The sequence below is a fragment of the Arabidopsis lyrata genome (assembly GCF_000004255.2).
Source record: "Arabidopsis lyrata subsp. lyrata unplaced genomic scaffold ARALYscaffold_5, whole genome shotgun sequence".
NCBI classification, from domain to species: Eukaryota; Viridiplantae; Streptophyta; class Magnoliopsida; order Brassicales; family Brassicaceae; genus Arabidopsis; species Arabidopsis lyrata.
The window spans coordinates 19,400,220-19,415,184 of record NW_003302551.1 but is presented as its reverse complement, the minus strand read 5'-3'; the positions used below and the strand labels follow the sequence as shown (position 1 = coordinate 19,415,184).

The 14,965-nt window shown below is 33.8% G+C and overlaps 3 protein-coding genes across 3 annotated transcripts in view; 1 reads left to right on the top strand and 2 right to left on the bottom strand.

The window, feature by feature from the left end:
* Nucleotides 1-83: 83 nt before the first annotated feature.
* On the top strand, nucleotides 84-2,757 carry LOC110228674 (2-(3-amino-3-carboxypropyl)histidine synthase subunit 2-like). Its single transcript, XM_021026664.1, is given in 9 exon segments — nucleotides 84-278; nucleotides 412-608; nucleotides 700-1,199; nucleotides 1,361-1,430; nucleotides 1,556-1,623; nucleotides 1,706-1,821; nucleotides 1,917-2,023; nucleotides 2,122-2,267; nucleotides 2,359-2,757. Coding segments are annotated over 9 exon segments (1,536 nt in total). The 5' UTR covers nucleotides 84-191; the 3' UTR covers nucleotides 2,604-2,757.
* Nucleotides 2,758-5,010: 2,253 nt separating this feature from the next.
* On the bottom strand, nucleotides 5,011-6,712 carry LOC9312582 (DNA-directed RNA polymerases II, IV and V subunit 8B). The gene is made up of 5 exons (XM_002876468.2): nucleotides 6,602-6,712; nucleotides 6,409-6,487; nucleotides 6,030-6,187; nucleotides 5,411-5,502; nucleotides 5,011-5,291 (listed from the first exon to the last, which is right to left on the bottom strand). Exons 2-5 carry the CDS (start codon nucleotides 6,485-6,487, stop codon nucleotides 5,180-5,182), a joined length of 441 nt encoding a protein of 146 aa, XP_002876514.1. The 5' UTR covers nucleotides 6,602-6,712; the 3' UTR covers nucleotides 5,011-5,179.
* Nucleotides 6,713-11,534: 4,822 nt separating this feature from the next.
* The window catches only part of LOC9314347 (protein NLP9), a 5,686-nt gene continuing 2,255 nt past the window's right edge, over nucleotides 11,535-14,965 (bottom strand). The window contains 7 exon segments of the mRNA XM_021026556.1: nucleotides 11,535-11,791; nucleotides 11,877-12,901; nucleotides 12,989-13,345; nucleotides 13,431-13,551; nucleotides 13,654-14,397; nucleotides 14,482-14,520; nucleotides 14,775-14,952. Coding sequence (XP_020882215.1) covers nucleotides 12,252-12,901; nucleotides 12,989-13,345; nucleotides 13,431-13,551; nucleotides 13,654-14,397; nucleotides 14,482-14,520; nucleotides 14,775-14,952 — 2,089 coding nt within the window. The 3' untranslated portion in view covers nucleotides 11,535-11,791; nucleotides 11,877-12,251.

Below are 14,965 nucleotides of genomic sequence, written 5' to 3'. Positions count from 1 at the left end.
GGTTTGGTAAATAAGGAAACCAGTGATTCGCCGGTGTGTTTGAATTTTTGATAGTCCCCATAAGGCTCAACCGAAACGGCACCGTTTCATCGATCATCTGGTTTGTTTCGTCTCCAGCCGCAATTTATCCAAGTCGAAATACGATTTTAGTTATTCGGCCGGAAAGGTTGACAATTTCCGGTGATTAATCTATGGAGTTGGAATTTGAATCAAAGTTTGAGATTAATTGTACAGCGGAGTTCATTATCAGCAAAAGCTTCACCAGAATTGCTTTACAGGTACCAAAACTTTTCTCCGTGACTCCAGTTTCTGAATGGAGAAGTTTGATTTTGTTTCTTAGCTAAAATTGTTAATTTAATGAATATGGAGATGATAAAGCTTAGTTTTTTCTTTGTCTTGTTTCTGTGATAGTTCCCGGATGAGTTGTTAAAGGATTCGACTAAGGTCGTGAGTGCTCTTAAGAGCAAAACTCGTTTGCTTACTGACAGAGAAGTCAGGTTCTTTGTAATGGCTGACACAACTTATGGTAGTTGCTGCATTGATGAAGTTGGAGCTTTGCATATTGATGCTGAATGTGTTGTTCATTACGGTCAAACATGTCTAAGCCCGTGAGTCGTAAACCCTTTTCTTGATTTATGTAATTGCTGTAAATTCCCTTGTTGAAACAATGTCTTGTTGTGAGGTTTTATGTTTTCGCAGGACATCGGTTCTTCCAGCATTCTTCGTTTTCGGAAAAGCTTCGATAAACGTCTCCAGCTGCGTTAAGCATTTGGAGCCTATTATGTATATGAGGCTAGTTTATCTTTATGAAGTACATATTGATAAACATGTTCTGTTTTCTCAATCTTTGCTTTGTTTTCAGATTCTTTATGGTCTACAATACACGCATGTGATTCCCCATATCCAAGAAGAAATAGGATTATCGAAGACTGAGTCTCAGTTGAAGTTATCTGTAGCCAATGTCTTGTGTTCATTCATTAGTCCATCCAAAGATCCTAGATAATCCATGGAGCATCCGAGATCATATAGCGAAAGTGATTCTAGTGATAGCTTATCCTCATCTAGGAGTTATAGACTAGGAGGGCTAACTTGGGACTTGCCAGAAGGAAGCAAAATCGAGGACTATTTACTTTTCTGGATAGGTTCTGACAGTTCAGCTTTTGCCAATGTAGTACTGACCTTCAATGGTTGTGACATAGGTATATGGCTTTATCCATGGATATTTCTTGATCTAGTTCTTGGTTATGTCAATCGTTTTTGAGTAACTTGCTACTGTCCATTTTTCTTAAACAAATATCCAATGGATCGACATAGACATGAATAGCTTATCTTCTTGTTTATGTTTGTTTGTTGATCTTAGTCAGATATGATGCTGAAGAAGATTCTTTGGTGATGGAATTTTATCAGCAAAGAAGGATACTTAAGCGACGGTATAATCACTTGTTTCATGCAGACATTGTACATCACAATATGAAACTTTGTCAATCCTTTCGATCTTCTTTATTATCTCTGTGGATTTACATTTCAAGTCCTCATTCAGAGTTATGTGTTGCAGATATTACTTGGTGGAAAAAGCTAAGGATGCAAATATTATAGGTATTTTGGTGGGGACTCTTGGTGTTGGTAAGTTCCTATTCTTTTGCATTTGTGATGTCAAGATTGATAAGTTCATTAAATGTCTAATGTCACCTGGCAATATATGCAGCTGGTTACCTTCATATGATTCACCATATGCAAGCACTCATATCTGCAGCTGGCAAAAAATCTTACATTCTTGCCATGGGACGGCCTAATCCGGCCAAACTCGCAAACTTCCCCGAGGTAAGTTAACAACGGCTTGTCCTTGAGCTTTGATTATCAAAGTAAGATATGTCAAATGAGTAATACCTTTTCATGTCTTATGTTTTTTTGCTTAGTGCGATGTTTTCATCTACATCTCTTGTGCCCAAACTGCTCTTTTAGATAGCAAAGAGTTCATGTCCCCTGTCATTACTCCATTCGAAGCCAATCTTGCTTTTAGCAGGTACATAGAGAAATTATTATAATGCAAAAATCGTTATAGTATTTGTATTCGATCCACGAGTTCCTGAGTTGGTGTCTTTGGTGTTTCTGTTTCCACAGAGGGAGTGAATGGACAGGTGCATACCTAATGCATTTCCAAGATGTGATCAACTCTGTAAAATCAGAATCAGAAGCACATAGCGGATCAGAAGAGCCACGGTTCTCCTTCTTTCAGGGTGGTTACGTAGAAGATCACAAAACAAACGGTATCATAGAAAGCGGGATACATTGTTCAGTCAAGAAAAGCCTTTTTTGTTGATTCCATGAGTTTGACAAACAGTGTGGTACTTGATGCAGATCAAGCTAAGAATGGAGAAGAAGACACAGGAGAGACAATGGCATTGGTACAAGCTGCAGAGAAAGCATTGCAGTTGAGAGGCAATGATCATAACTCACTGACTAAACAAACCGCTGCAAAATCAGGACCTGAGTATTTCCTCAGGCGAGCTTATCGCGGGTTGGAGATAAATAGTGAGAATACTTCGCCAGAGCCTTACATAGTTGGGAGAAGCGGGAAGGCGTCTGGATACAAGCACGAATAGCAAACTCCAAGAAGTTCAGTTTGATCACAAAGATAGATTTGTGCTAGGTCAGAAACTGTTTTACTGGCTTCGTATGAGATTGTTAGAAGAGAGAATGTTTGCACACACATGTGAGAGTTGTTGATTCCTTAATTTTCAGCCGTCCATTAGATCCCCTCTCTCTCCGTCCATTAGATCCCCTCTCTCTCTCTCTTAGTAAGTTGTTAAATGTTACAAATCATTAAAAAAAAAAATCAGATTGAAAAACTAGATAATTGTTAAAATAATTAAAATGAAGAGTGTATATAATTAAAAGGTATTCTATTTTTTTAAAAAATATTTAATTCTTTTAAAAACGAAAATATATACCATTTTTTAAAAAAAATTTAAAGCTTAATATGTATTATTGGAGTTTTTTAATTAAATTAATAGAATTAAACATTATATTAAATTAAATAATTACTATTAACTTTTATGTTCTTCAAAGATCAGACAAGAACCAATACACATTTCCACTTTCAAGAAGTGTCGGATTACTAGAATTTTTCTTCTGGGGTGGCAAAAGCCTCTTGACTTCAAGGTAACAATTGGAGTTGCAAAATCGGCATCGCTTGTTATGGCAATGATGTTTGCTGGCTAAGCTGGCTTGCCAACATCAAGTGCATATATACACATTGATTGGATGACTAATTTGTCCCCTACATTTGTGTTTCTTTGATATAGAACTAAGAAAAATATAACACAACAGGAGTTGAGAAATAAATAAGAACATAAAAGTTGAGATAACAATGTTAGAAACAAAACTGTTACCGGCAGGTATTTGGATACAACATATACAATAATCACCTATTTTTTCCACATGATAGAGCTTGAATCCTAGATTTTTCAATTTACCATATCCAATCATATCAATGAGAAAATAATTCTCATCAAATATTTGAAGGAAAAATGATGTAGTACAGTTCCCTGCCTACTAGAAGCCTCATCAATGGCTTACTTAAATATTTGATTTTTTTTCTCGGCGGGTGAAAGCAGAGCCGGTCTAGTATTTTTGAATGTCCTAAGCAAATAAAAAACAGTACTCTTTATATTTTTTTTTTGTTGCAAAATTACAAATAATATAGTAATATAAAAAAAGCTGATACTATAATTGGATAAAACAGTTTTTAAATTCATAAACAGTTTGTAAGAAAAGAAATTTTAGTAAAATTGACTTTTTTCTTTCAATTCTATTCTTCAAAGTAAAGTTTTCAATTTTGTAATTAAAGTCACCTACCTTAGCAAGCAAATAGAAGAGTAAATAACAATGAAATCAATCAAAGAGAAAATTTTGTACAAAGTCTTTTTTGTGAATATATTTTTAAATTCATACAAGAATAAAAAGAAAAAAAATTGTTTTAGTTTAGGTTTTGTTTTTTCTAAACCAAAAGTTTACTAAAAAATTCATTAACAACTGCTTAATTAAAGCGTAAAGCCCATGAAATATGGTAAAAGAAAAAAAAAACCAACTAAAAATGAATTAATAGCAAAACCTATAATATTTTGTGTTTTCTTGCTATTTTATTACACTTATTTACAATAATTTAAGAATTGAGGACATCTTGAAAATTTGATGAATATAAATAAGTCAATAGGACTCCATAGAGGTTAGGAAAAAAGAATAATTAATTCTCAGCAAATTAATTATCAGTTTAATGTGAAAATTTATCTCGAGCAGCCAAAGACTTAAAACTATGGTCTTGTTTCTATTTGTTTAGAATCTCAACGTTAGATCTGTGAATTTGTTTTGTCAGTTTTAAAAAGTATTGTAATGTTTTGCTCATTTTTTGCTTAATTTTTGGTTACTTTGATCAATTTGTTTTTTCTTAATTATTTTAAAATTCAGAACATATTAATAGATGTGTAATCACTAATCACTATAAAACTTTTGCATCAAAACAGTTTAGATTGGTAATTTAGAACAAGGTAGACATATTAGTTACTCTAGTTTGTGTTTTTCATTAGTTCAATTTAAAACATTTAACTAGATTATATTATAAAACACTGCATAATAAATTCTATTACCCAAATTTTAAAAAGTACGATTCAGTGATTTAGAATGATCATAACTAGCTCACTAACCGAAAAAAAAAAAAAAAAAACTAGCTCACTAACCAAACCGCTGCAAAATCAGGACCCCAGTCGTAATTATCGTGGTTTGGAGACAAACAGTGATAATACTTCGCCTGCGTTGGGAGAAAGATTCACTTGATGAAAGATTTCTGCTATGTCAGAAACTGACTTTTTTGTTTTTGTTTTACTGGCTTGTGTTACTGTTAAAAGAGAGAATGTTGCATACATGTGAGAGTTGGTTAGAAAAGAAACAAAAATTTGATCTCTGTTTTTTTTTTTTTTTTTTTTTATGTTATTGGCCTCGACTGGACAGCTCTGAGCTACAAACATAATTCGATTTAAATCTTGGATGTACAAGAGTTACTTCATGAAAATAGCATAAGTTATAATAGCAAAGTTCAACATAAGATAAAAGCTTTATAAGAGAGCTCTGTTAATTCGGTTTTTATGGGAAAATCCTCGGAAAGTGATCAGACAATGGCATCTCAAAGCTTCCTCATGAGTAGAAAGAGCCTCTGGTCAAGTTCGAAGTGAGAGATGTGAGCTGGATCTCCCTGAAGCAACATCAGGAGGCCGCCGAACGAAACATATAACTCTCTGGAAACACATAATTTCAAGATACAAACCGAAACATGATGGTTAGATGATCTGTAAGATAAATTGGATCTCTTTGGGGAAAGATTGATTTTGTTGGTCTAGATATATGGGATTCTTACGCTTTTGGAGTTTTGCCGTCACGCTCAGAGATCTTGTAAAGCTTCCCGTGCATGATGTATTCATACTTATCTGCAAGTGTTTTCTTTGCTCCCTGTAACAGAGCGAGATAAAAACTAGATCAGATTAGCTAACAACAATCTTTGTTTCATGATTCAAGAGTCAAGACAGTAGGTCTTAATCAAATACCATATGTTTATTCTTATTCCTAGATAGGCTTCCTGAATCAAGCAAATGCAATTGTTCTATTAAGCAATTAGATCAAATCCTAATATAGGTTCCTGTAATAGAGCGAGATGGACACTAAATCAGATAAATGTTCAGATTATCAACCAAACATTCTAGGTTTTCAAAGATAGTATTCAAGATTGAAGACACTAAGTCTTGCTCAAGTTTTCATATGTTTAGTCTTATTCCTATCTCCTGAATCAAGCCAATGGAATTAGTAATATCGAGCAATTAGCACTTAATGGTTATGCCCCAACCAAATCCTAAGACAAGTTCCGAGTAGTAGTAACAGAATCCATAGGTTACCTGACCTAACTTAACTTAACCATGCATGAGATTTGGCCAAGCAAACAAGAGTAATGTAAAAAAGATCAAACATAGAAAAAGCAGTACCGGAGTAAAGTATCCGGTATCAGGAGTTCCATCGAGATTAAGTGTGGGAGCCATAGCCAGCGTAAACTTATCACCAACAGCCAATGGATAAACCTCAGTGTTAACATCTAAATGCATAAACATTTCCAAGTTGTGGCTCCTTGCTTCAACACGCGTAACTGTTACCACAAACACACACAGACTCAATCAATTTGAAGACACAAGTCACAACAAAACTTAGGGGGAGACTTCAAAACTCATATAAAGTTCAGATATTACACATTAACTTCGATTTCAATATCTCTAAGACTCAAAACAAAGCGAAGAAACTACGATTCATATCAGAAACTCGATTTAAGCCATGACAAGCATTACAATAAGGTTAAAAGAAAGTAGATACCTTTATCGAACTTTTTGCCATCAGGGTCTAGCTTATCGACCACGAATATATCCTCGAACATGATAATATTGCTCGCCATCTACAAACACGGGAATTCAAACCCTAAACACTCTTAATTCCTTGAAAATAAATCGATTCGACTAGCATAAAACAAACTATATGAGCATCTGGAGAAATCGAGAAGCTGGATTACCTTGAAAGGAGATAGAAAAGACGAATTTTTCACCGGCTCCGGAGGAGAGAGGGGAATGGCGGCGAGAAGAGTGTTAAGAAGCGAAGCGAGAGAGAAAGGTTTGTTTTTTAGCTTTTTAAGTTTTTACATTTATCCCTTGTAGTTTAGTTTATTTACATGTTTGCCTTATAGTTTTTACTTATTACATAAAAGTCCCTATAAATTTCTGTTTTCTCCGAGTTATTCCTTGTATATCTATATATACATTTTTGGATGACTTTTAGCAAATAAATCCTGGAGTTGGAATGTATTTACGGATAAATGCCATTGGCATTAATTATTTAAATTTGAAAAATATTAATTAAAGATATTACCAACACGATTTCGAGAATCATAAATTCATATCTTCCTTAATTTTCTGAGTCATTAATGTGATAATCTTTAGGAAATATTTTTCTGTAAAAAAAAAAATCCACATTAATGAAGGCATTAAAATCGACACTAACAATTAAATTATTTAGATATTCAATTATTTTAAGATTCTTATATCTTATTTGATATTTTTTTTTAATATCTCATTCTTTAATTACTGCGTTTAGAATTTATTGGTTGTTACCTATTTTTTGGTGAAATTTATTGGTTGTTACTTAATAAGTAATTATGGTGCGTTTATTTTAGTTAATATCTAATTTAAAGGATTTGTTTTCTTTTATTATTAATAAACGAATAACATGTATAGAAATAAAATATTTTTCTTGCGACTCCATAATAAAAATATTAAACTCTTATTTTCTACATTTCTTACACATAATATCCTCTTATTCAATAACAAAAAATATATATTGCATATTTTTAAAAAATATTTATAATATTTAAATTATATAAAAAGTTTGTAATATTAATATTATTTCAACTCTATACAAATTTAATATATATGTATATATATCTTATGGGAACCATTTAAAAGAAATTTTTAAATTGACTTGAATTATATAGCTTTTAAATAAAAGTATTATTAAAAAGAAAAATAACTAAATGATGTTTAATTTCACGGGACGGGTAATATGATGGGACGGGTTTGGGTTGATATTTATAAAAGATAGTATACCACGGGTGAAATCCTAAAATTAACAATCAAAATAATCTATCAAACAAATTACATTTTGATTTTTTTAAGAAAATATAGCCCTGCGGTGTACCGCGGGTTAAAATCTAGTTTTACTTATTAAAATCTCTTGCATGCTAAAGATTAACAAATTGTCCGTAAATATTGTCGGACATTGATTAGAATATATAGATTGACCCTTGTAGGCTTGTATATTGACACAAGACTCTAAATACTAAAACTATATCATTACAAACGATGACACGTTTGACATTATCATATTTATTATTTAATATATTCTTTTTATTTACTAATCTGGCAACATGAACTCGGAAACATACATATTAAAGGAGAGATCAGAAGTTTGAAAACATTGGATTCTGCGGTTGCATATGGAATAGCTGCATGGTTTGCTGAGTATTAAGCACTGGTTGGTTTGGTTAAGTAGAGTGGATTGGGATCGTCGGAGCAATAGTTGCAAAAGCATTTACTTTTATCAGTGTCTATCTCGAAAATACATTTTCCGCCCTTAATTTGCGCCTTCTGTAGTCTCTAGATACTTTTTATAACACAGTGACGGGTAAACCGGAACCCTACAAAGAAGGAAATCAGTCGTTTCATCTCCGGTGGGCTTGTATTCTTCAAAACATGTTTTGGCTTTTATCTTTGACGCTCCTGCATAAGAAAATATCGGCAGTACTCTATTATATCTGGAGAAGTGATAGCTATTAAATAAAAGCTACAATTCATTTTCTTGTCATAAAATAAATATTCTAGTTCACTACATTTAAATACTCGACTTTTTAAAAACTAATTTTGTTTAATTTCTAGAAGAAATCAAAAGTAAGATTTGTCACGATAAAATAACCACAACTTATTTTTTGAGGTCATGAGGTCCGGTTGCGAGTTCGACGATTTTAAATGCAAAAACTTTTTTGGAAGATAATATATATAGTAAAAATTGCACAAGATAGTGTATCATATCATGAAACGATCAATCACGGACGCATGCATGTTCAACAAAAAACGATCATATCCAAAAAATTAAAAAGAATTATTACTTTTTATTTTAAGGCAATCAATCAATCATGGACGCATGATTAGTACTTAAATATTGGTGACTTATTACGAAATGAAAAAGCTAGAGGGGGGGCAGAGAAGTGGACGCCGAGAGCAGTGAGGTGGACATCAGAGCTTCTTCCGTAAAACCCGATGACCTTCTCGCCTCGTTCTCCTCGAAGCGAGAAGGGCATCCCGTTCAAGCGTCCGTACTGTGGCATCATGCCGCCCTTGTACATCCGAAATGTGATGGAGGTGATATGGCTTTCAGTGTAGGTCCCCTCGACAGCTTCGATGTAGTCGCCTCCAGCGATCATAATCTATCTAATATGTCTCAACCATGGGTTGCATATCCCGATCCCGTTCATATTAGCATAAACCAATAATCCGTCGCAATATTCGACTGTCATGAACATTCCATCAGTATAACCGGGAATATATAAGGGTAAGTTATGCACCTCTATGGATGGAACGTCAAGATTAACGTCTACCGAGCAAATCTTGGAGTTGCAATCAAGATGAATTGTGGACGGGCACGAGCCAAATGATTATTGATAAACCTTTTCTCGTTTAAAAGAGTGTTCCATCGTTTGCAAACGGATCTGAATCGAGCGAGTTGTTGGAATCAAAGTGAGTATTCTTTCCTCTAATTCCCACGGAAGTTGATCTAGCTAGTTGCATTATGTTATCTTTTACGGACGACTTTACACCCCCATAAGAATATATATAGATGGATTTTTCTATCAGAAATTTATAGCTTACGTTAGTAAACTACGAAAATAATAACAACAATAGGTGAAGTAAACTAAACAAGAAGTAACAATTTTAATATACCATTTTTTTGGCAAGAAATAAAATAATTTGTATTGGATGAAAATTCATATGTTATCCAATCATAGATTATTTTTTAAATAAAAATCTAGTGTTATTTGTTATAATAATTGCTAAAATCCAATGTTATTGAACTAATGAATTTAACAAGTATTTTCAAATCCACTGTTTTTCAAGATTTTTAATGATTTTAAAGTGTTCTAGGTTATTAGCAAAATTCATAAGATATCAATTTTACTATGTTTACCCAAAATCATCTATAACTTACAAAAACTCAAATCATTCAAAATAGATAACTAAATCACCCCTCATAAAATAATAATTACTGTAGATGTAAAAATTGAATAGAAATAAAATATTGGAACAATTTATTTATTTGTCAAAAATCTGAGTTTTATTTTTTGTAAAGGATATATATGAGTTAATTAGAAAGATGTATCAATAAACCAAATAAGCCATATATATAAGTTTATTTTAGATCTGATGTGAATAAACTTATTTGATTATTATTTATATCCAAAATAAATAATTATACCAAAAGTTATAAAATAAAAATAAAATCTAGAAGCTGTTAAAAAGAAATCTGGAATATAATAGCCATATTTTAAACAACTATAATTTAAGTAGTTAAAAATATATTGTTAATTAAAAATTTAGTTAAGAATAGAAACATTTTACTTAAAACATTATTTGTAAAAAACCTATAAAGCTTAAATATGTGTTAAATTTACAATATATGGAACATGTGTTGAACTTATAAAAGACTTATGGACCAAAATGACGAGATGCTTAAAACAATTTAGCTAAAAATAAATACATTTTATTTAAAACATTATTTGTAAAAAAACCTTAAGAACTTAATAAGTGTTAAATTTATAATATGTCGGAAAACATGTTGAACTTATACACCACAAGACTTACGGACCAAAAGGACGGGATGCTAAGTTTGGTTAGTTTCTGACGGATTGTAAATTTAACACTTAAATTTTGAAAACATTTTGTTAATTAAAAAAATTTAGTTAAATTAAAATTCTTATTTGAAAAATTTTAAATTTAGTTTTAAATCTAAATGTTTTTTTAGAAAAATTAAAAAACAGTTTTTTGGGTACAAAAGCAATAATTAAAAACCTAAAATTAAAAAGAAGGAAATTAAGATATGTACCTGTTGCTCGTGATATCGTTGAAACAGAGAGATTAAGCTATCATCCTCCGGTGACGTTTGTCCCAGCCATGAGCCATGGAAACACCAACGCTGCTATTGCCTATTGGCTCGTGCCCCTCTTTTCATTAACCTCTTTCCCGCTCTCGCATCCTTCGCCGCCGTCTTGGTGCCCTCCTTGGCCGATGTTGACAGAATCCATCGGTGTGAAATTAGGGGAAACAGGACCTGAAATCGATATGGATTTGACGGAAGATGATGTATTCACAACAGAGGATATAGATCAATCATGAAACGAGATTGCTGATAGTTGTTTGTTGCAGAGATCATCGTCGTGGAGCCACCTCTGTAAGGGATTCACAGAGCTTTGTTAGAGAAGAAAACTGCATAATATTATGCAGACGAGAGAATGAAAGATGGAAGTTTTCTTTTGTTTTTGGTGTCGAAAAAGAAAAAGAGAGAAAGAGAGAATTTTGATTTCTTAAGGAAGAAGAGAGAATGAGTGATGTTGGACACTAGGGTTCAGGTATGTATTTATAAAGCAAAGGTTCTTCAAATTAAAAAAAAAAAAAAAAAGGAAATTTCGATTGTTTCCTTTTTTCGACAAGTTTAGTTATTTCCTTTTTTCTTTCCGACGAGTTTTGTAATTGCCTTTTTTAGACGAGGTTAATAAGTTTGTTTCCATTATTTATGTTTGGGCTTCGAAAATTAAAATTGATCACAACACTGAAAACAGGAGCCATCAATGTTTTGGTTAGAACCAGCGTAATCTTTATAACTTGTGGACCAAGAAAACAGTCTGATCAACTGTGAGTCTTTTGCATATCTCTTCAATAGATATAATACACACACAAACAAGGAATCCACAAGATGATGTTTTTTGCTAATTGTCACTCCAAAAGACAATCTACAATTGTGAGCCTTTATACAATGATTTACAGATTTCTACTTTAGACAAACAAAAACAGAACACAATGATATATTCTCAAAACAAACCAAAAACTTGACCGTACCTTTTTTTTTTCCTTTGTCTCATAGCCAGAAGTAAAAGCATTGCCTGTTTCAATAAACATGCCAAATGTGTGTTCGTTGTAATCAAATACTAACTAAATTTTACCAGCCAAAAATCCGAATGCATATACCTCTTGAACAGAATAATGGTTAGGTTGTAAATTCTCCATTGTATTCAAGCTCTTCTTTACATGAGATGATTGCACAAAACTTAGCTCCTCCTTCACTTCCTTCAGTTGAAGATGATGACAAAAAAAAACATGTATGTTTAATCGGCAGTCCACAGATTTGAGCTTCTATCTCCTTGCGTCTCTGAAATATTCAAGAATTACTTCTACGACTTGTTCGAAACCAAAATATAAGATATGTGTCTTTCTATGTTTATATACATTTTTCAACACCACTGGACCCTTTTTTTTTTTTTTTTTTTGTCTTTCTATATGAGTAACTAATGTCAAACCAAACATAGATTATCTGTACATATTTAAGCACAATAAGATTGATGCTCAGGTGCCTGTTCCGAGGTAACCATTGCTACCTGCAGAACTTCCCATTGCGGCTCCAGGTATGTCACGGACCAGAAACTTCACTGTATGTTTTCTCATACTGTTTAATATCTCAAAGCATTCATGGAGATCAGAATCTGAGACCAACATCACCCATTCTTCTTCATCATCCAAGTATTTCAACTGAAAGGCACTTTCTTGCAGCTTGAAACGCTTAGCCACTTCTCTGTACAGCTGAGAACACCCAACAAGATATGGATCAAGCTTGAAACGTACAGTGTCCTCTCTATAAGTGGCTTTTACTGTCAGTGTTGAACTTGATCCGCTCTCACCGCTATTGTTATGAGTTCTTATTTGGTTCCAGTTTTGTTCCATGGAAGTAGATGAACTTCCCAACAAAACTGCTCCTGAGCTATTTGATGAATCCGACATGCTGCTTGATATGGATTGGTTTGGTTCTACCATTCCATTACCGCGCTCGATTCCTGTATTCATATCATCGCCTGCAAGTGCTACAGAGCTCAAGCACCTACGAACACAAAGGTCTTTATCCTTCTTTACCTCTTCACTCCTTTTTCCTATATCAATATCATCACTATAGATCAAGCCAGACTGTTTGCTTATCCAAGTCCATGGCTCCTTCAAGGATCCTGAACACAATGAGAATAGCTTTTGTTAGATCATTCACATTCTAACAGCTTCTCCAAAAAAACAAAATTCTATATAGTTATTATTACCTGATCCTGCTTGGTTTGTTTCAACATCCTCCTCCAACTTGACCCCGCCACCATCATGAGATTTACCTTCCAAAGGCTCTAATGACGCATCTTCATCCATATCACCTTGGCTTCTTGCAAGTGCATCTTCATCATGAGAAGACAGACTCTTTTGAGTATCAAATTCTTGTATAAAAGGGCCAACTGCTACAAATTCCCCTGTTACCGAGTCAAATTTCAGTCCTCCTTCTACACCCTGGACAGAGTCAAGCACTGTCTGTATTTTCCTTAGTGACCTATTCACTTTGTTAATCTTGCGAGATGGCCATCTCATGATTCCGTGTTGTCTACATATCCGTTTAAGTGTAGTCGGACAAACTGCAGAAGGAAAGAAAAAGAAAAACATCCAAGTCAACAATTGAATCACTTGTAAGGGAAACAAGCAATGAGCACTAGTTCTCACCACCAAGGCTTTTTGCAGCATCCTTTAAGCTCCCAGAGAAGTATTGTTGGAGAACATTTAAGCTCACATTCTTCTCTGTACTGCTTTTCTTCTTCTCTGATCTTCTTGCTCCGCTAATTTCCTATGTAAGATGTAAAAAATACTCAGTCTCTATACCTAGCAGCATGTATCAAAATATCTATAGGCCATGCACTATCTAGAAATGGATTAGATGCATCATTACCTGCTGAAGAGTGCCTTGAGAACCTGCCATTTCATTTCTTTTATCAGAGGACATGTTCGAAAAGTTACTTCGAGTAGAGTTGACGTTAGTATCCGGGAATGTTGTCTGAAAGCTTCCATCGGATACAGTAGCCTGTGGGAGATTTGTCATTTCTCCACTAAGAAATCCAAATTCAGTACCTTCAGCTGATTCGGCATCTGAAACAGTTCTTAGAGTTCGACATATTCTCTGCATCGTGCCCGAGAGACTGTCCAGCAAAAGTTGTTGTTCTGAGCTTCCCTTCATACTTACAGGTAAGAAAAACTCAAGTATATAGTCACTGTCACCAGTGAATGTGCTCCTCAGTTTGGTAGCAACTGCAGCATTAAGACCAAACTTTCGAGCATGTTGAACAAGAGGGTACTCGCAGATATCGAATGTCTTTACATCAGATGAGAAAGACGGTTTGTTTGATATGAGTGCTTGGCCAACAATTCCTTGCCCTTCTCTTAGATAATGCTCTAAGCATGCATTCACAAAGCCTTCCATTTCCATATCATTCACATAACATGCTGTCTCTTCTATGCAAAGAAGAGAACATTCCTTTGAATTTTTGCCATAAATCTTTACCAATTCACCGTTTGCTCCCTTGGAGTAACTACAGGGAATCCAAGCTAGAGCTAAAGGCAACCTATGTGCATGACACACTGCTCTGAGAACATCTCTTATTTCAGCCAAAGCTTCTTTTTGATTACTTGAAAGGTACTACAATTAAAACAAAGACACTATAAGATTAAAGCACAGAATTAAAAACAAGAAAGAACTAGTTATTATTGTGCTCAGATGTACCTGACAACGAGGAATAGTTGATGTTTGTAAGTTCACGGCCTGACAAAAATAGACAAAAACATGAGTCTCGCCGCGATTATTGTTTCATATTAACTTGGTCTTGGTGGAGTATAAGAAAATTAAAAAGAATCAGCAATCAAATTTAGAGAAGATTTCCTCCAAACCTCACTATTAAAAAACTTCATTTCCTCCTAGTTATTCTCTACTAATGAAGAAGAACACTAAGCACTGGATGGGATTAGATAAAAGAAAGACACATACACACAAAGAGAAGAGAGATATGGTTAGTTAACCTGCAGAGCACGGCAAACAGAGTCCATCTCCACATCAAAGTTTGGTTTTTCCCTACATGTTACAAGTTCCAGGACTGTACAACAAGAACCAGATGCTTCAAGGACAGGAATTGCAATCGAACCACGGACTTCGTTATCTAATGCATGCTTCATCCTCAATATTCAGCAGTAACGGGGACTTCCTATTTTTT